The sequence below is a fragment of the Leptonychotes weddellii genome, chromosome 16, assembly GCF_054177405.1.
Source record: "Leptonychotes weddellii isolate Sample4059 chromosome 16, ASM5417740v2, whole genome shotgun sequence".
NCBI classification, from domain to species: domain Eukaryota; kingdom Metazoa; phylum Chordata; class Mammalia; order Carnivora; family Phocidae; genus Leptonychotes; species Leptonychotes weddellii.
The window spans coordinates 25,303,344-25,323,444 of NC_138384.1; the positions used below are offsets into that span (position 1 = coordinate 25,303,344).

Genomic DNA, 20,101 nt, shown 5'->3' on the forward strand with positions numbered 1-20,101 from the left:
TCTCTATATGGATTTGCCTAGTCAGGACATTACAGATAAGCGGAATCCTACAGCACGTGGCCTTGCATGTCTAGCTTCTCTCAGTATATTGTCAAGGTTCCTCCATGTTGCAGCAGCATTGCTATGCCATTCCTGTTCCTGGCTGAGTAATACTCCACCGTGTGGCTAGACCACACTCATCTGTCCATTCATCAGGTGATGGACATTTGGGTTCTTTCCACTTTTTAAGATATCATGAATAACCTGCTATGACCATTTGTGTACCTGTTTTTATGTGCACGTTTTCAATTCTCTTGGGTCCATTGCCGTTTTAAAAGGACACAATGTCTGTGATTGTGTAGGTGGGCAAGAGTGGAAGCAGTGAACTGGCCAATAAACTACAAGTGTAATTCTGATGAGAGGCAAGGATGCCTTGGACTGGCTGTTGGTAGTACAAGTGGAAAGAAGTGGGTTTTTCTGGATATGTTTTGAGGAGAGAGCCTGCAGAATTTCCTGACGAACTAGATATGAGGTGAGAGAGGAATGGAAGGTTTTTAGCCTGAGCCACTTGGAAAGATCGAGTTGCCATTCACTGGATGGGTAAATTTGCAGGTGGAGCAGACTTAGGGGGAGAAGACCAAGAGTTTAGTTTTGGACATAAGTGTGAGACACTTAAAAGATATCCAAGAGTAGAGGCAAAGCCATGGGAGTCCCTGGAAATCTGCCAGGAAGTGGCCCAAGGGCAAAGCCCGAAAGTACTCTATCATTAAGAAGTTAGGGGGCGCCTGGGTGGCTCAGCTGGTTAAGCGACTGCCTTTGGCTCAGGTCATGGTCCCGGGGTCCTGGGATCGAGCCCCGTGTCGGGCTCCCTGCTCGGCCGGAAGCCTGCTTCTCCCTCTCCCACTCCCCCTGCGTGTGTTCCCCCTCATGCTGTCTCTCTCTCTCTCTGTCAATTAAATACATAAATAAAATCTTTAGAAAAAAAAAGAAGTTAGGTACAAAAGGAAGACCTACCAAAGGAAAGCAAGGGCTTGCCAGGGAGGTAGAAGGAAGACTCTGAGAGCGTGGTATCCTGAAAGTAAAGAAAATATCTCCGGGAGGAAGGAGTAATCTCAAATGCAGCTGGAAGGTCAAGTAAAATGAATCCTGAGTGAGCCCGACAAGTGTAGTTTCAGTGGAGCTGTAGGTAAAAGCCTGATGCAAAATGGGCTTGATGGAGAATGAGAGAAGGAGTATTTGAGAAAGTACAGACAGCTTATATGGAATTCTACTGTCAAGAGGAGCAGAGGAATGGGGTAAAGGGCAAAGTTAGGTCAAAAGCATTTTTTTCTTAGGAACAGCTTTCTTTCTTTTATTTATTTGACACAGTGAGAGACACAGTGAGAGAGGGAACACAAGCAGGGGGAGTGGGAGAAGGAGAAGCAGGCTCCCCGCTGAGCAGGGAGCCCGATGTGGGGCTCGATCCCAGGACCCTGGGACCATGACCTGAGCCGAAGGCAGGCACTTAATGACTGAGCCACCCAGGCGCCCCTAGGAACAGCTTTCTTTCACATGTCACAGGGAATGATCCAGAAGAGAAGAAAAAAACCAGTGTACTCCCCTCATCTGTAAACAGGAATAGGAAGGTACCCCCTTCATAGGACTGTTATGAGGATTTAATGAATTCATTCATTCATTCTCTGTTATGAGAATTTATTAATGAATTAATAAATATAAAGCACTTAGCATGGCATAAAGCATGCACTCAGTAACACTTGCTTTAAAATATCCAGAATATCAGGCAACTCCTCCTGACACACTTGTTTAGGAAGGTTGTAAGATGTCATAGACCCCATTATTAAGATATTTCACAGCACAAGCAAAGAAAAGAGGATATAAGCAAAGTCTGAAGGGACAGGAGACTGAAAATAGGTTTTGCATCTACTGTTTTAGGATGAAGAAGTTCAATCCCAAAGTGAGCATGGTAAAAATTATTCACAGCAGAGTACAGTTTCACCTAACACCCATGTGATCTAAAGTAATCTTTTTCCCCCTCCTCATTACCCAGAGCCCTTTTTATTATATTGCCACTCACTGACATCACAGTTAGAAGTGTTTTCATCTACCAAATTGCATCAAGTAAAAACCAGTTTAAATCCTCAGTTTTTGTAATCAGAGATACATATAGCCCTAAATCAACAAAGAGACCTACTGTTATTGAAGTTGATATAATTACAAAGGCAGACAGTTGTGACTTTTAATTAACCTATGTAACTTCACTAGGATAAAAGTTTAATTTTGTCAGATTTCCTGACTTATTAAGAGTCATATCATGTGTATATTTAACTTGGTTAATCATATGTGTTAAGGCCCAAAGATAGAGACTGGGGGACATAATCAGCTCTAGTGCAAAAGAATAAAAGAGAAGGAAATCCTGTTATTTACTCTCTTATCCCAGATAAAGAGAAATCAAAGGGTTAAATGCAAAGAAAACAAAATAATCCTTCATCTTTTTCATTTTTATTTTATTCTGTGATTTTTAAGGGCTGATATCCTTGAGATTTCATAAAGGATTTCCAAGAGTGATGTATACCATGTACTAAAAAGATATTTCCCCTCAAACTGGGGAAACCAATGACCTGTATTTCTCTACCTAGACTGAGCCCTGTCTTCTAAGAGTGGAAAAACTGGCCCTGATTTTGATATGGTTTTTCCTGCCAAGTTAAACTGTCCACCAAAAAAAGAATAGATCTCACTCTCTGTGGACATACTGCGATGCACAGCATACATCAAGTCACCTAAAATAAGGACATGAATTAAAAATTTAAATAGGTATTATTTTCCAACGTACAACCCTCTTCAGCATACCAATCCTCAAAATGCACTTAATCCCCTTTGTTTATAATGTACTTAACTTATTGGCTTACTGTATTTCTTGACTATCTGTCACCATCACTAGCACTTCTCTTAGTTTAGTCTTACAGGACAGGAACTGTCAGAGGCTCCCATGCAATAATTATAGCACCTAACACATCATTAACACTCAGTAAGCTTATGTGAAATGAAGGAATGCTTTTAGCGATGTCAAGGCAAGGACCCTCCAAGGCAAACCCAATCTAAAACCTCAAGTCTAAAGGTAAGGAATGATTCTGTAGATAAAGCATTTCTTAAGTGGAAGAGTGAATGTGAAAGGGACATAAATACCTGCTGGAACTTATATAAATCGTTATACTTTTCATGGAAGTCCAAGTTCAAAAGTTCCTTCTGAAGCCCTTCCAAAAAGTTTTGGCTTTGGATGAAGTTTGGGATCACGCAGTGAAGAAAGGGATCCATGTCCATGGCAATGGCCTCTGTTGGAAGGAAAACATTACTTATGGCTTTTTCCCCTTTTGTATTTTTGACCTGAGTAGCATGGCAGAGGGAATACAAAAGGGAATGATCATGAATTTTCAGAAATCTAGTACCGAAAGACTTGGGGGAAGAATTATAAGCTCTTCCCTTTTTTCTTTACCCCATTCAATACTACCTTTTTTTTTTTTTTTTTTTTAAAGATTTTTATTTATTTGACAGAGAGAGACCAGCGAGAGAGGAAACACAAGCAGGGGGAGTGGGAGAGGGAGAAGCAGGCTTCCCACTGATCAGGGAGCCCGATGCGAGGCTCGATCTCTGGACCCTGAGATCATGACCCGACCCGAAGGCAGACGCTTAACGACTGAGCCACCCAGGTGCCCCTCAATACTACTTTTTAAATATATTGTGTTCAAAATACGAGTCCTTAGGAGTACAGGTGATATCACTAAATTAAGGTTCCTGCTCTTTTTTGCGTTTTTTAGTTCAATGATTAGCTATTGAACTGAATATATTTTAGATTCCTTATTCATTTCCCCGAAAATTAAAGTGAGAGGAGCAAATGAAAAATGAGAATAGAGGGGCACCTGGGTGGCTCAGTTGGTTAGGCATCCAGCTCTTGATTTTGGCTCAGGTCATGATCCCAGGGTTGTGAGACAGAGCCTCACCGCAGGCTCCATGCTAGGGGAGGAGCCTGCTTAAGATTCTCTCTCTCCTCTCCCTCTGCCCACCCCCAACCCCTAAAAAAAAATGAGAACAGCAATACTGGCTGGCAATTTTTCTTCAACTCTGCCTTTTCTTTCCCCAAGTTACTGTTGGAGGAAGGAAGTTACAGCATACACTTTTTAAAAAAATCGGTTCAAGCATAACTCTTCGATGCCTTGATTTCTGTCTCAACATTTTAGCCACTGCCTCTGATACTCTAGGTACCCTCCTAATATTAATAGTCACCACCACGACCATCACCACCACCGCCACCTACCCCGTGCCAAACACAGTGGTGTTTTACATGCATAATGTCACTTCATCTCCTCGGCAACCCTGTGATAGACATTATCACTACTTCCATCCTACAGCTGAGGATATTGACAAGTCCCTGGGGGTACAGAGCTTGCCCTTTAGACACTGAGCTATCACCTTTTATGTGCATCCAGACACCCAGGACTCACCCCTTCGAAGCACTTAACAACTGAAACCAAAATCATGGCAAACGCTAGGAGGGGAAGCATGCGGCATGAAGCGGAATTCTTATCCTCTAAAGTGATATCTGAAGCTGAGGCTGGAATCGTTCAAGGTGAGTTTCTTCCCTTGCTCAACACTCGTTTACTCCCATAGGTCACGTAGTCGGCCTATAGGCGTGTAAAAACGAGTAAGCTCAGGCGCCAGCCATCTGGCAGCTCACAATAAATGCTCTGGCTACACGATTTTGGGATAACCGATCTTTGCCCTCGGAGGAAATACGAACTTGCATGCCATGCCCTCTGCTTCCCAACTCTCGGGCCTACGTTTCTTCCTCCTCAGATTTCTAAATCCAAACCGAACTTGGAATGATAGAGGGCAGCAGGAGAGTCAAAGGTGGCCAAAGTCACACTGTCTCCAAGGGCCTCTTCCCTCGTGGCCCCGCTGCCCGGGGCTCGACTCGATTGGTAGGACTTTCAGAGGCCCCCCCAGACCCTGCTCCCCCTTCACAGCACCGGGTTACCGTGACCGAACGGCGTCCTGCGGCTCCAGGCCTCAGACACCTGCTTTTTCAAGGTTTCTTCGGTGACAGCGTCCGAAAACTCCGCTATCACCTCCTTCTTTCCCTTTTTCCCCGTCCGGCCAGAAACTGGCTCAGCTGGCCGTTTCCCATTCATCTCTTAAGCTACAGACCCACGCCACACTGATTAAGCAGCTACTTTCCTAGGCTGACTACAATTCCCAGAATGCCCCCTTTCCCGTGTTCCCCAGCGCCGACCAATAGGAAGTATCAAAGTAAAAGGAGGCGGAACCCATTCCTGGTTTACCAATGGAAGCTCTAGATATTGCGGCCATCTCATCAGCGATTGGCCTAGTGCGCTTGGCCCGGTTGGCCTCCGCCTCCCTACTTCCTGCCGCCAGAGGCTCCGGATGCACTTCCGGCGTGCCTTCGCCTCCTCTTGCGCTCTCATGTTAATGGCGGGTGGCGTCTGCTGAGGGGGTCGCAAATAACCGCTACCGGCACAGGGAAAGTCTCCCTGCTTGCCCCACTTCCTCTCTCCGCAAGTACTCGAGCTCGCCAGCATGTCCGTGGTGCCGCCCAATCGCTCACAAACCGGCTGGCCCCGGGGGGTCAACCAGTTCGGCAACAAGTACATCCAGCAGACCAAGCCCCTCACCCTGGAGCGCACCATCAACCTGTAAGTGCGGCCTGGCCTTCTCGCGCTGCATTCGCGGGCACCCCCTTCCTCGTGAGCGCTCGCAAAGACTGCCGATCTTCTTCCGGCGCGCCCCCGGCCCTCGGCGGGCTTCACGCCTCCCCATCACCTCCACTCCCGCTCGCGACCGCGCGCCTTTCTAGATCCCACGGGCCCCTTCGTGGTCCTCGAGCGCCACGGGGTTAGAGTCCTACTTGAGAGGGTTTTCCTTTCCCGGAGAGAGGGCTTGCTCCCATGCCCCCGGATTCAGTGATAGTAGGAAAATCCCAAGTTTGCTTTTGAACTCACCCCTTGCCCAGGTCTCCAGAGGAAACCAGCTGCAGAGCGTGGTGTTCATTCTTCCTGTGCAGTGTTTATGTTTTCACATCACGTATGTGGTATTGCTTTTGTGGGTTCTTATTTGGTATAAATGGTATAATGTTATCTTGTTTGCAGTTTTCACTTTTCTGTAGCAGTGAGCTTTCGAGAGCTAGCTCTAATGCGTAGGTTTAGTTTTTTTCTCTTAACGGCTTAATTGATATTTGAGCTCCAGCATACACCACATTTTATTCATGTGCTCGGGGCCATCTGGCTTACCCTATGCATTCACCTGTCTTCTCTCCGCAGCGACAGCAGCCAGGCAGCCAGCGGGCCCCATCTTGGGAGGGTGCATACTGTTAAGGTTGGGCTTTCATTCAGACCCTGGAGGGGACCAGCATGTAGCCCCAGAGAACCCATTGTGGGCTGTGCTTTTATTTTCAACACTTTTCTATTTGAACCCTTCAAGCTATTGCATTTCGAAGTCACTCTCAAAAGTTATCTCGCAGTGGCAGGTAATTGGCATTGGAGTTCTATCTTGCTCAGCAAATTGTCAGTGTGCTCTCTCTTTTTTTTTTAATCATTTCTGAGAGTTTGTGAGGCACCGTGGTGCTGACCCTAATGAAGGAAAGTGGCCAGTTTATACTGGGCAGTGTTTAAAAGGTGCAAGGACTGGGGCTCCTGGGTGGCTCAGTCGATTAAGCCTATGTCTTCCGCTCAGGTTGTGATCCCCAGAGTCCTGGGATCTAGTCCCGCCTAGGGCTCCCTGCTCAGTGGGGAGCCCACTTCTCCCTCTCCTTCTGCCTGAGGCTCCCCCTGCTTGTGCTCGCTTGCTCTCTCTGTCAAACAAACAAAATCTTAGAAAAGGTGCAAGGATTTACTGATGCTGGTGTTTCCATGAGAAACTTCAGGTGTTTCTCTATTTTACTTTCAAATAAATTAACTTTTCCCCTTCAAAAGCGATTTGAAATTGAAGAGATGGTTGTAATTATTGTTTTATTTGGCAAAACAGGTGCTGGCATGGAAATTTAGACAATAAAAATGTTAGGTTTATGAAATCTGTAGCTAGATAGATGGGTATATACAATACTGTCTTTATATGAGCTATATTTTGAATTCTTGCTAGAGGAGGGGACAATATTCGGATTAGATACTGTGGGCAAAGGATTTGAATGACGAGAAGGGAAGAATAAGGATATTGGATAGAATACATGCAGAAAGTTAAGGTTTATATGGAGGGAAAAGATAAGTTCACCTGAAGAGGAAAGGGTTTCAGTACCAGAAAAGTCTGAGGGTAGTTGACTGGGAGAAAAGTAACTGAAGAGATGATGGAAGGTGATCGATCGCTCACCTTATAGAAAAAGAGATACTAGTCTTTAGCATCCATAATTAATAGAATTTCTGATTAGATTAGTAGAAGAGCCCAAGGGCGTGTTAGCCAGGTTGGCAGTGTTAGTCTAGCCGCCATGATCTAAAACCAGAGGATTACCAGATATCCAGATAGCCACTTCTCTAAGCAGTTGAGGGCCTAAAGGGGTGGTGTTATCTATATCTGAAAGTTAAGTGTGGTGTAGCAACTTGATGTAATGGAAGCTCTGGCCTTACAGTCCAGAGCTGGATTCTAATCTCTGCTGTCACATTAATTTGTGTAACTTTGGACAAAACCTGGTTCTCTGAGTACAGTATGAACACTTTTTTTTTTTTAAACCATAGTTTCCTTATATGTGTTTGGTATCTGTCGTGGTAAATTATGGTCTTCAGTTCTCATGTTAGATATTTGTTTTTGGATCACAGGTACCCTCTTACCAATTATACTTTTGGTACAAAAGAGCCCCTCTATGAGAAGGACAGCTCTGTTGCAGCCAGATTTCAGCGCATGAGGGAGGAGTTTGATAAAATTGGAATGAGAAGGACTGTAGAAGGGGTTCTGATTGTACATGAGCACCGGCTACCACATGTGTTACTGCTACAGCTGGGAACAACTTTCTTCAAATTGTAAGTGTCATTGGAAGTTAACAGCTAGACAACTTTTAATAGGATTGCTGTTTTGTGCAGCTTTGGAAGACAATTTTAGACCTTAGTCATTTATTTCCATAAACACTCCTGTTAATGGAGTCTTTAGAAAGAGAAAAAATGTCATTTTTCTCCAGTGTAGTATTCATTTATTCCTTAACTAGCAATCTGCATGTTTCTGTATATTGTTGTTAATGACTGAGCCTGATAGAAGCCTCGTGAAGCAAATTAGTTCAAGTTTAATTTCTAGATGTCATTGTACCATTACTAAGAACAAGTGATATTATTTCTTTCTTAGGATGAATGGTGTTTCCTATTCTTAAAATGACTTACATTTTTATAGGTAACTGTTTAGTTTTATCATTTAAACTCATAAATATCTCCATATTATACATTTAGTGCACAACTGTTTGACCAGATTATACCAAAAAGAGAGATCCAAATCCTTAGTTTGGAATTCTTGAAGAATGCCCCATTTTTCAGACCTAAAGAATGTGGTCCATTGCCTCGTTGGGCATTTCTAGAATCCATTATGACCAGATTACCTTCCAGAGAAAAGAGAGTGGGAAAGACTGGTGGCTAGAAGTTGTTTGTTATATTACATATTTTGTTCGTTTAAAGCTAGGGTTTGTGCACTGTTAGTCTGGTGAATTAATATTATGAATTCAACTTTATAGCACATTCTTCCCCCTCCCTTTGACATTTGTTTGCTTTGATTGCCTTATGTGACATTGAAATATGTGTTATTCAGTTATATGATAGAAATAACTATTATTGTGTTCTTCCTGTTATCCTAAAATTGTTTTAAGTTGAAAGGTGAAATTCTTAACCTTTATACAGACCAGGTGGTGAACTTAACCCAGGAGAGGATGAAGTTGAAGGACTAAAACGCTTAATGACAGAGGTATTTCTCCATTTAACTACTTTGGTGGTTTTATCCTTGCCTATTTGAACATCATCAACTGAATGGATAATTAGGCTTTTTATCTTTTTATTTTTTAAGCTTATTTTGAATAGTTTTCAATAAATAAAACTTAAACAACAGAGTGTTAGTACTATGTTTATTTTCCGTAAATTGAACTAGAACTTAACATTTTTTTCCATTAAGGTGTCGATGTAACAATAATGGTTAATAAAAGCCAACATTTATTGAGTACTTACTGTTAGGCACTTTTCTGAGTGCTTTACGTGCAGGAGCTCCTTCAATCGTCACAACAGTCCTAGGGAGAAGTACTAATATTAATCCCATTTTACCGATAGGGAAACTGGGCACAGAGGGTTCAAGTAGCTTGCTTGATGTTTACAGTTAGTATGTCATGGAGCTGGAGATTGGAATGCAGTTAGTTTTGTTGCAGCGTAGGCCGCTATAGGGTTTTAACAAGAGTGATTCCTGTTAAAAAGCTATTTTCATTTTTGCGCACATCTTTCAAGCTTTACCCAAATTGTGCTACCTTTTAAAAGTCACTCTAATGTCTGTTTCTGAAGACTTGAGGCCAAATAGCACACCATCCTTCCCTCTTTAATTACAAAACTAATACACATTCTGTGCAAAAATCTTGGCAAATACTGAAAAGCAGAAGGAGAAACAAAACTAAAATCACCTGTAATTCTACCACTTTGACCTATTGGTTTATCTTTCCAGTATTTTTTTAAGTGCATCATACGTTTTAAATATTGTGCTCTGCTTGGACTTCTGTTTACATGTGGCTGATTGAACCTACTTGCTTAACTCAGCTGCTTCTCAGAAATCCACCAAAAAGGAAGTAAAGGGGTTTTAAAAGATAGAAATTCAGTAGGATTGAAGGAGTTTAAAATGAGACAATTGCAAAAAAGAATTTTTAGAAGCTAGAAAAGCAGATGGGCAAATCACATTTGAGTTAGCGGAAACCTCAGCCCAGCAGGGGGATAGCTCAGGACCTAGCACTTCATAACACCACAAAGGCTGAAGAATTGGAAGTGCCAGGTGCCCATGAAAGTGGGGGCATGCATGGATTGGAAACTGGATTGATGGATAGTCTGTATTTCTATATCTAGATAGTCTTCCACACTCTTTCCAGTTAGATAAAGATTGGCTGGTGATTGATTGTCAGTAGAGATTGACTCAGAACACTAAACATAATGAAAAAGTAGAAGGGATGAGGAGAATAAATGAGAGTTTACATCCTGAATAGTGAGACTTCTAGATTGCTACTACACTGATAAAATTGTGACAACTAGGCTTACATACCCCAGACTGAAGGTTGGAGGTTTTGTTTCTAGAGAAAGTGACCAGTCCAAAAAACCCCCTCCAGATGATGATATTTGGGAATCTTCCCAAAGAGGAGAATGGCCCTATCACTCAGAGGTGATAACTAAGTACCTTAGTACTTTACCCTTAATGTGAGCCAGGCTTTTGGAGAAAGTGTCTTAATAAGAAAAAGATCAAAAGAAGCAAAAGGAACTCAACAGAAACAGAAAATTCAGCAATGAATAAAATTATAATAAAAAAAAATTTTTTTTTAAAGATTTTATTTATTTATTTGACAGAGAGATAGCGAGAGCAGGAACACAAGCAGGGGGAGTGGGGGAGAGAGAAGCAGGCTTCCTGCCGAGCAGGGAGCCCGATGCGGGGCTTGATCCCAGGACCCTGGGATCACGACCTGAGCCGAAGGCAGACGCTTAATGACTGAGCCACCCAGGCGCCCCTATAATAAATATTCTTGATGTGATGAGAGGAGATAGCTCATCTGTGGAACACTGGGCCATAAAAAAGACTATTCAGTCAACAAGAAAGAACCCATGAGTGTTGAAAAAATGTTAGCAGAAACAAAACATTCAGTAGAGGGTTAAAAGATTGAATTGAGGAAATCTAGAAAGTAGGATGAAAAGGTAAAACAAAGGTGAGAAAAGATAAAATTAGTGGGTCATTCTAGAAGGACCAAAATAGATTATAGATAAATGGAGCAGAGGAAGAATATCAAAGCAATAATTCAGACTTAACATGAGTTTTCAGGTTGAAGAGACCTGCTGGCCTGCCCTCTTATGAATGTTAAAAGATCCATGCAAAGGCATATCATCATGAAAGTTTCAATCAGTAAGGATAAAGAGAAGATCCTAAAAACTTCTGAAGTTGGGGAATGGAGGGGAGACATGAGTTAAATACAAAGCATCAACAGAAATGGTATTGACTTCCTAGAAATAATACCGGAAGTTAAAAGGTCTTGTAACATGCCTTCATAATTCTGAGAGAGCATGATTTCTGCCATTGAATTCTCTGTCTAATCAAACCATAAATCAAGTGTGCAGGTAATTATTTCCAGACATACAGAATTTCCAGAAATATATCTCTTGTAACTTTTCTCAGGAAGCTGCTGGAGGGTATTCACTACCAAAATGAAAGAAAAAACTAAGAAAATACAGGGTTCAAAATATAGAGAGGATCTAACAACACAGAAGAGAGGCAGAGGGAAGCCCTAGGACTCCCATTTGCGAGGCAGGGCTGAGAGCATCTAAGACTAGAGGAGGATGATAGAAAGTGTCTCCTAGGAAAAAAAAATGAAATTGACAGAATAATTGACATTTGAATTGAGAAGAAATTTAAGTTCTTGGGAGAACGTGGAGATGAAGTAGTGATAGTGAATGATATATGTATGAAACAGTTATTAACTCTAAAGGAAAAGGATAGTTGTATAGTAAATGAAATTATAGTTTACTAAACACTCTGGTGTGTCTGAGTCACCTAGTCATAGTAATTTAAATACTGAACGTAGACTTAACTAGGTATTGATAATGGGAGGATAGTGGAAGAGAAAGTATGAATGGAGGATATAGTTTTAAGATCCACATTCTCAGGGGTGCCTGGGTGGCTCAGTCGTTAAGCGTCTGCCTTCGGCTCAGGTCATGATCCCAGGGTCCTCGAATCGAGCCCCGCATCGGGCTCCCTGCTGTGCAGGAAGCCTGCTTCTCCCTCTCCCACTATCCCTGTTTGTGTTCCCTCTCTCGCTGTGTCTCTCTCTGTCAAATAAATAAATAAAATCTTTAAAAAAAATAAAAGATCCACATTCTCACTCACAGTAGAGGGTGTTCATTGCTTCTTTTCTTTAGGTTTATAAAAATATAAAGTAATCAAGAAATGACCAAAAAGAATTCATGAAAAGTATAACTATAGTGGAGAAACTGATGAACAGTACGTCAGCCAGGTGATCAAGGTTAACATCAGTGAAAAGTCCTGTCTGTATAACTTGCCCTTGACATGATGTGATGAGAATGGTACTTTAGTTTGGTGGTCTTCCTCTCCAAACTCCCCAAAATCCATAATCCCAGTCTAACTGAGGGGCATGTTATAAAATATCTGATTAGTATTCCTTAAAACTGTGAAGATCATCAAAAACAAGGAAACTGAGAAACTGTTACTACAGGAGATTCTGAGACTGGAAAAGGACATTAGTTTAAAAACTAAGGACATCTGAATAAAGTATTCACTTTCAGTTAATAAAGTAGCAGTATTGGTTCATTAGTTGTGACAAATGTGTTGTGCTAGTGTAAGATGTAAATAGGGGAAATTGGGTGTGGGATACATAGGAAGTTTGTACCATCTTGCATTTTTTTCTGTAAATCTGAAACTAAAAGTTTGGTTTTTTTGTTTCAAGTTTTTATTTAAAATCTAGTCAGTTAACATACAGTGTTTATAGTTTCAGGAGTAGAATTTAGTGATTCATCACTTACATATAATATCTAGTGCTCATCACGAGTGTCCTTAATACCCACCTTCTATCTAGCCCATCCCTGCCCCCCGCAGCAACCTTCTGAAACTAAAACAGTTTCTTTAAAAAGGTGAATGCTTGTAAAAATAGAGGCAAGAATGGGGGAAAACCGCAAAGAGTTGAAAGTTACAGCCAATGGAAATGGGGAAGCAGGACAGGGAACTTCTCTTTCTCATAAACCTTGTAGAACCATGTTTGACCAAGTAAAATGTATAGAGTATAATTTTGATTAAAATAACTTAAGTTTAATATTATGCCACACAGATTTATAAAAATGAAAGTTTTTTCTATAGTTAGGTAGTGATTTAAAACTATTGTATGTATGGCATTGGCTGAGGTAAGAAAGTGGTCACCTTTGGCTTTTCATGTGTGGCCAGGGCATAACAACAGATTTGTTGGTCCTATATAGTTAGGTTGATACTAGATTGCCATTTTGGGACTAATAGTTATGTCCTGGGCCAAGTGACATAGATAATAATAGACAAGAAATTATAAAGAGGAAATCTATATCTTAAAAAAGAAGGATATTCATGGGTAGGTATATTTAGTTGTTTACTGACTGTATTATTTCTTTTTGACAGATACTGGGTCGTCAGGATGGAGTCCTGCAAGACTGGGTCATTGATGACTGCATTGGTAACTGGTGGAGACCAAATTTTGAACCTCCTCAGGTCATGCTCATTTCTATTTGCTGAGCATTTGGGGAAGTAGAAAACTACTTTAATTCCAGCCTTTTGAAAAGAGTATAGCAGAATTTGACTTTCTCTCTCATTAGTTTAGATAAAAAATTTAAAAATCAAGCATTTTTTTCTTTTAAAGAAAGATTTCACACATACAAAAGTAGGAATAATAAAAGTACATGAATCCCATTACCTGTCTTCCACCTTCAACAGTTAGCAACTCATGGTCAGACTTCACCTGGCACGCCTTTTTCCCTGCCCTCACCTTGGATTGTTTTGGAATGAATCGTAGGCATCATGTCAGATGTAAATATTTCAGTACGCGTCTCTAAAACATGAGTCTCTTTAAATAAAAACAACACAGTACACATTCTCACACTAAGAGTAAGAAATTATTTCATAATAGCATTAAATATGTGTAACTCTGACTAGTTTCAAGTTTTTATTTTGTTCTCTGTTTAAATTAGGATAGTCTTTTAAATCTCTTTTGGCTGGTCAGTTTCCTAGTTCTCTTTTTTTCCTCATAATTTATTTGTTAATGAAAACAAGCTTTTTAAAGTCCTTTGTGTTATCATTGCTGATTGCATTCTGCCAGTTGTCATTGAACTTGTAGTTCTTTCGTTTCTGTCCTATAAACTGGTAGTTAGATCAAGAGCCTGGATTTGGCTGGTGGGGGAGTATAAGGCTCACCATATGCGGTATATTATTTATTGCTACATAATAAATTACCCCCAAACCTAGCAGCTTAAGATAGCAGACATTTGTTATCTTAATTTCTCAGGGTCAGGCATCTGGGAGCTGCCTAGCTAGGTGGTTCTGGCTCATGGTCTCTCATGAAGTTATGGTCAGGCTGTTGGCTGGGATTGGATCACCTCAAGGCTGGACTGGGGCTGAAGGATCTGATCCCAGGTTCACAAATGTGTTTGTTAGCAGGCCTCTCTTCCTGCACTGTCGGACTGAAGGCTTCAGTTCCTTGTTGGGTGTTGACCTGAGGCCTCTCTCTATTACCATGAAAGCATCTCTATAGGGTAACTCCCAGTAAGGCAGCTGGCTTTCCCGAGAGCTTGAGATCCAAGGTGGAGGCAGTGACAGAGAGCATGCCCACGTAGAAAGCTGTGGTCCATGTAACCTAATCTTGGCAGTGACATACCGTCACTTCTGCTATATGCTATTGGTCACACAAGTCAACATAGTACATTGTGGGAGGGGACTACCCAGAGGTGTGGATACCAGGAGACAGGAGCCATTGGGGGTCATCTTGGGGAATGGCCCTCACAGACAGTATCATGTGTTTCCATCAAAAGTTTTAAAATGTCTGGTTGTCTCTTTTTGTAATGTTAGCAGCTCATAGATAATAATTTCTTGGGTGTATTAATTCATTAAGGTTGTGATCCTTTTATTAAGAGAAACTTCTCCTACCAACTGTTTGGTTACCCTGAGGTATAGTTTGTGTAGGAAAGAATAGATGCTTCTTTGCAGAAGAATGAGTTAATTTATTAGTATCCTTCAAAGACTTTATTCAAAGGAAAGAATAAGACAGAGACTTGGGTACAGATAGTTTGTTTGGGAAGTGATCCCAGAAAGCAGTAGACTGGTAAGACTGATGGGAGAGAGAGAGACCAGAAACAGCAGTAGTCAAAAAAAAGAAGGGTATGTAATTGATTTTATTACAACTATGGGCAGCTGGATTGATCCTGCTAAGGACTGTGAGGAACCATGTGGATTGGACCTTAAAATTGTTCCATTAGAAGGGTGGAAGGCTGGAGACTCCTACCCCATTGGATGAGGGTTGTATTAACTCCCTTGCACTTTCATGTTGAGTCGGAGCACTGGTTGTGAGATTTTCTGGGGCTTTGGAAATGCTTTGAGGCTGAAAAGCAGAGAGTGAGACAGTGGCAGCAAGCTGGGAGCTTTCTGGCACTTTCCAACACAGCTGCCCTGAAATCTGAGGTGGGATGAGATCTGAGGTGGGTGGTGGTGAGGTGCACAAAAAGCATCTGGTTCAGTGACCTTTTAAAGTGTCCTATGACCTCATGGATTTAAATACATTCATTGTGTTTTAATCCATTGTAATGATTGATAATGGTACTGAGCTCAAATTTTCTTATCTTTAACTGATGGGAGCCTCTGATCCTGAATCCTGTTGACAAGGCTCTATGACTTAGATAGCTTCTTTGCATGACAAGATGTTCCAGGTTAAGAATTATACAAAATACCAGCCAAGCAAAAAATGATTGTATCTGTCCTCTTCCTTCTGACTCTCTAGTATAGCTGAGGGATAGGAAGAGAAGGCACTGTGGAAGCTGGTGCTAGTACTCACTACCTGCAAATTGTCTTGGCTTTAAGAAAGTATAATTTCATCTGGAAATAGTGAAGTTCCTGGTCCAAAGGTACATAGAACGGTAATTGTTAATGTTTTTTGGTTTCTGAACATTCTTTGATCAAACTGGAAGCTCAGTAATAACACAAAAGTTTTCCAGGCTACTTTCTGAATACTCCCCTCATTCATCTCCCCTACCAAAGTCCTAGGACAGTTCCCTTCATTGACTGAACCCTAGGGTTGGCTCTGCTAGCATGAGATATAACGTAAGTGTTGAGTGTTTATTTAATACACTTGGAGTATTGGTTAGGTGTCAGCGGGAAAAGAGCATGACACCATCTCCCTGTCTTTTTGTATAAAGTGCAGTTGGCTTAAAATAAACTCCCAAGATGAAGACTGGAGAAGAAAGTATTAAAAGGAACAAATAGCCACGAGTAGAAGACAATTGGGGTAATGCCAGTCACTTTGGTTCGGTCATGGTGTAGGAGCTTTTGTTGTATGTGAACCACAGGTCTCCTGTAGCCTGTGCTCTTCAAACTACTACTCACTGCTGTGTCTGTCATTGCCACTGTGCCTGGTTTTCATGATTGTGTAGGGCACCTCCAAAGCCTGGGACAGTTGTCTTCATTCATCATACCTTAGGGATGGCTCTGGTGTATCATTATTCTAACTTGAATACTGGGATATCCAATGGGGTAGCATAGTGGGAAATAATAGGCTTTTACCATTAGATAAGGGTTGAATAGATGAGGTTGAATCCTGGTGTCACTACTTAGTTGTGTAGTCTTGGGAAAGACATGTAGCTTCTCAGTGTAAGTTCTTACATAAAATGTGGGTGATGTTTCCTTCTTTTGGCCACCTCTGTTTTATCCTACTGTCCCCTTATATCTGTTTTCAGCATTTTCCAATTCCCCTACTCTCAAATACAACTCCCAAAGCCAAAGTAGATTTTTTGAATATATGTGGGGAGGTACAGGTGAGTTCTCTCTCTCTGACTTTTCAAATTCACTATGCCAGAATTCTTTCTGAGCTAGCAACCATCCCTCTCTAATTCTCTTTAGAATCCCTTAAATTCTTCAAAATATTTTCTCCATTTTCACAAGCAACTTGACTCTTTCTAGCTGACAGGACTCCACTGAGACTACTCATCTGGTATTCTGAAGCATGTATCTGGGGGGTGTGTGTGTGTATGTGTATGTGACATTGTTGGGGGAGGAGTGTCTTGTCAAATACCTCACAGGCCATATTTAAACTTCTAATATAGTAAACTTCATTGGGTTGTAAATTTCTCAAGCTGTAAATCTTGTGACTACTTATTTAATTGACTTGAATGGTTGAATGGTTTACTACTCATTATGTTGTATTTATTAAGCATTTATCTATTAGAACATCTGTTAGGTACCACGTCTGGTAAAGGAAAGACTAGAAAGAGTTCTGTTTCTCCCAACAGTTTATGCGTATTGGGAAAGAAGCATATAAAGAAATAAATGAAACCACAGGATACATGTTAAATTGTGTTGGGATTATGAGGAACATGGTCTCTGATACTTGATCTTAATGCCTGAAATGGGAGAAGTTGATAAATAAAGGCATGGAGGTATGAGGGATGTCTTGGCAAATGCAAATTATTCTCTTTTGTGATTTTAGTACCCATATATTCCTGCACATATTACAAAACCTAAGGAACATAAGAAGTTGTTTTTGGTTCAACTTCAAGAGAAAGGTAAGTTATTTTGTTTTAGAATGCAGCCATCTGAAAACTTGTAGAGTAATTTCAAGAATACTTGTGTTTTCTCCAAGTTCCTTGAATTTTTGGATTTATTGTGAAAATAAAAACATATACTTATGTATATACTGAATTAACTACTTTTTTTTTAAAGATTTTATTTATTTTTTAAAGATTTTATTTATTTATTTGGGAGAGAGTGTGAGGCGAGCATAAGCAGGGGTGGGCAGAGGGAGAGAGGGAATCTCAGGTGGACTACACACTGAGCGCAGGGGCCTGAGCCAAAATCAAGAGTTAGATGCTTAACCGACTGAGCCACCCAGGCGCCCCAGAATTAACTAGTTCTTCTCATAGATGTGCCAATCATGCTATAGGGGGAAGGTTAACTAGAGCCTAAAATAGCAGATTGTAGTATTTTAAAATAGCTGTTTAGCTTCTGGTACTGATATTCACATGATAAACTAAAACTTTTAGGAGACAGAGGAATTAATTTTTTAAATACCACCTTTAGGTGTTTTGTACATTTTAACAAATAATTGTTTCTTGTCATAGTCTTAAAATGGAATTCAAAATAAATTATAAACCTGAAGGCTCTTTTCTTCTCCCCTTGTTCCCAGGGCCAGCACTTACAAGGTGCTCTTGGGTGTAAACACTGTGAACTTTGCTTGAAAGATACAACCAAAGTGTATTAAAGAGGATTATCTTTTTCCGCAAAAGTTTCTCAAATGTAAAACTGGTGATTACTTTATAAATGAATTTTAAGCACTGATTATATAAGAATTTACAGGAAATGAATAGTTTTGTTTTATTTTAGCCTTGTTTGCCGTCCCCAAAAATTACAAGCTTGTAGCTGCACCGTTGTTTGAATTATATGATAATGCACCAGGATATGGACCCATCATTTCTAGTCTCCCTCAGCTTCTGAGCAGGTATGGAAAGTTGAATATTTTGTGACTGATTCATCTAAATTGCCAAATTTAAAATACTCTGAGCTGCTTGAGAAGGAATAGTTATGAAATTTGGTCTTCAAGGAAACTAAGACTGTAGATGGATTTTTAGTTTATGTACAAGCCATAGGTTAAATATGACTGACTAAAAGTATCCCCAGACTCCAAGTTGCAGCATGACATTCTGGTATTTGGGTGAGTGCTCTGCCCCACATCTGATATTTTTGTTACTGTTAAGTTTGAAGTCTGCATTCAGAGAAGAGATGGTAAAATGGCAGTTAGCACTATATAATAAAATTGAGGGGAATTATCCATATGAAAATGTGGAGAATTGAATCTCTTGGTGTAATATGTTCTCTTTCCTCTTTGAAATGTGCTATATTTAGGTCTACTGGGATATATGGGATTAAGTCCTGAATTTTTACAAGTACATGGAGTTTGGTTTTTTGTTTTTGTTTTTTTGTTGTTGTTGTTGTTGGCTGATAGAGGTATAAGAAATGCATTTAAAAAAAAGTTGACTTGTACTGGTTGAGGTCCTTAGAGTCTTATATAGATAGGAGTCACAGAACAATGTGGTGGCTAAGAATATAGATGCTGTGGGCAGTGTTTGGATTTGAATTCCACCTTTTTTTTTTTTTTTAAATTCCACCTTTAATAACTTTCTGGCAGTGTGACCTTGGACAAATGATTATGCCTATTTGCTTATTTAATCTTCACCTGTAAATCAGGGTGGTAGTCCCCACTTCATAGAATTGTGGAGAGCAAGTGAAAAAATGCATATAAAGTGCTTAGAACAGTGCCAGGCACCTGGTAAATGCCTAATAGATGTTAGTTCAAAAACAGTTCCAATAGTGATTTTGGCCTTCTGTGAAAGCTTGTTGAGTATGAAATTGGTTCTTTCCATTTTGTTAACTTATCAAACTTTATCTTTTGCTCCTCTTCTTTGGTCTGCTGATGGGTTAAAAGTTGAAGTATGAGATATGTAAAAGAGTCATATAATTCATTTATTTGAACACCGCTTATCAGGTATCAGGAACTGTGCTGAGTGGCATAATACAATGAGGTATAAAAATTTTCCTTCTCTCAAGGAACTTGTTGGTGGATAATTAATCAAATGTATACTCTTAAATTTTTTTTAATTGTAAGTATTCAACAAAACTGTTATTTAATGTGTAAGACGATCCAGGTGAGAGAAAAGGATGTTTTGGTGTGAGAAAATGCCAAAAATGTCAAGGGAGGGTAGAAATGTCCAAATTTCTTTACCATCTAAGATAGAAAATACTTTGTAAATAATGCTGTTTTTAATAAAGATATTGTTCTTTCTAAAATTCAGGTTCAATTTTATATACAACTGAATTCCTGCACAGTGGAGAAGTAAAAGAAGCCGTCTCTGTGAGCACAGCTATACACAGTGTAGAATAAACATGGTAGAAAAGTTTTTTTTCGTTTTTATCTCTTTCCCAGTCCCTAAATTGCTACCTACTTTCTGTTGTTTGAATAGTAAAGTTAATATGAAGAACTCGATAGTGGTGTAAACAAATGTGATAATGTTTAATTTACTTTTGGTTCTACTCATACTTTTTTGTACAACATTAAAGAATATGAACTTCTTTCTATTTGTATTTTTTCTTTAATTTTCACATTAAACTTGTAAAATTCTTACAGGTGAGGACT

General features: G+C 40.2%; 2 protein-coding genes across 5 annotated transcripts in view; one reads left to right on the top strand and one right to left on the bottom strand.

Moving 5' to 3' along the window:
* Positions 1-20,101, bottom strand: part of OGFOD1 (2-oxoglutarate and iron dependent oxygenase domain containing 1) — a 63,816-nt gene that overhangs the window by 16,515 nt on the left and 27,200 nt on the right. Inside the window, exons 2-3 of one of the 3 annotated variants that reach the window (XM_081806573.1) lie at positions 5,009-5,164; positions 3,163-3,308 (exon numbers count right to left, since the gene is read on the bottom strand). In XM_081806573.1, coding sequence (XP_081662699.1) covers positions 3,163-3,308; positions 5,009-5,162 — 300 coding nt within the window. In that variant the 5' untranslated portion in view covers positions 5,163-5,164. Of the gene's footprint in view, positions 1-3,162; positions 3,309-4,475; positions 4,973-5,008; positions 5,228-20,101 lie in introns of those variants that run through there. The other 2 variants (XM_006747555.3, XM_081806574.1) reach the window with 2 other exon arrangements.
* On the top strand, positions 5,414-20,089 carry NUDT21 (nudix hydrolase 21). 2 transcript variants are annotated; one of them, XR_014140861.1, is made up of 7 exons: positions 5,414-5,684; positions 7,794-7,994; positions 8,853-8,916; positions 13,336-13,425; positions 17,402-17,477; positions 18,098-18,207; positions 18,295-18,410. XR_014140861.1 is itself a non-coding variant. In XM_081806578.1 (7 exons), exons 1-7 carry the CDS (start codon positions 5,569-5,571, stop codon positions 19,780-19,782), a joined length of 684 nt encoding a protein of 227 aa, XP_081662704.1. In that variant the 5' UTR covers positions 5,414-5,568; the 3' UTR covers positions 19,783-20,089. The 2 variants fall into 2 exon arrangements, 1 of the variants encoding a protein (XP_081662704.1); XM_081806578.1 differs by lacking the exon at positions 18,098-18,207 and adding an exon at positions 19,761-20,089 and having other exon boundaries at positions 18,295-18,409.

What these genes read in the sequence shown, in the direction of transcription:
- NUDT21 (XM_081806578.1), top strand. Translation starts at nt 5,569, where the DNA reads ATGTCCGTGGTGCCGCCCAATCGCTCACAAACCGGCTGGCCCCGGGGG. An exon ending in GGAACAACTTTCTTCAAATT is followed by an intron (nt 7,995 to 8,852) that starts GTAAGTGTCATT and finishes ACCTTTATACAG; the next exon opens with ACCAGGTGGTGAACTTAACC. An exon ending in TAAAACGCTTAATGACAGAG is followed by an intron (nt 8,917 to 13,335) that starts GTATTTCTCCAT and finishes TCTTTTTGACAG; the next exon opens with ATACTGGGTCGTCAGGATGG.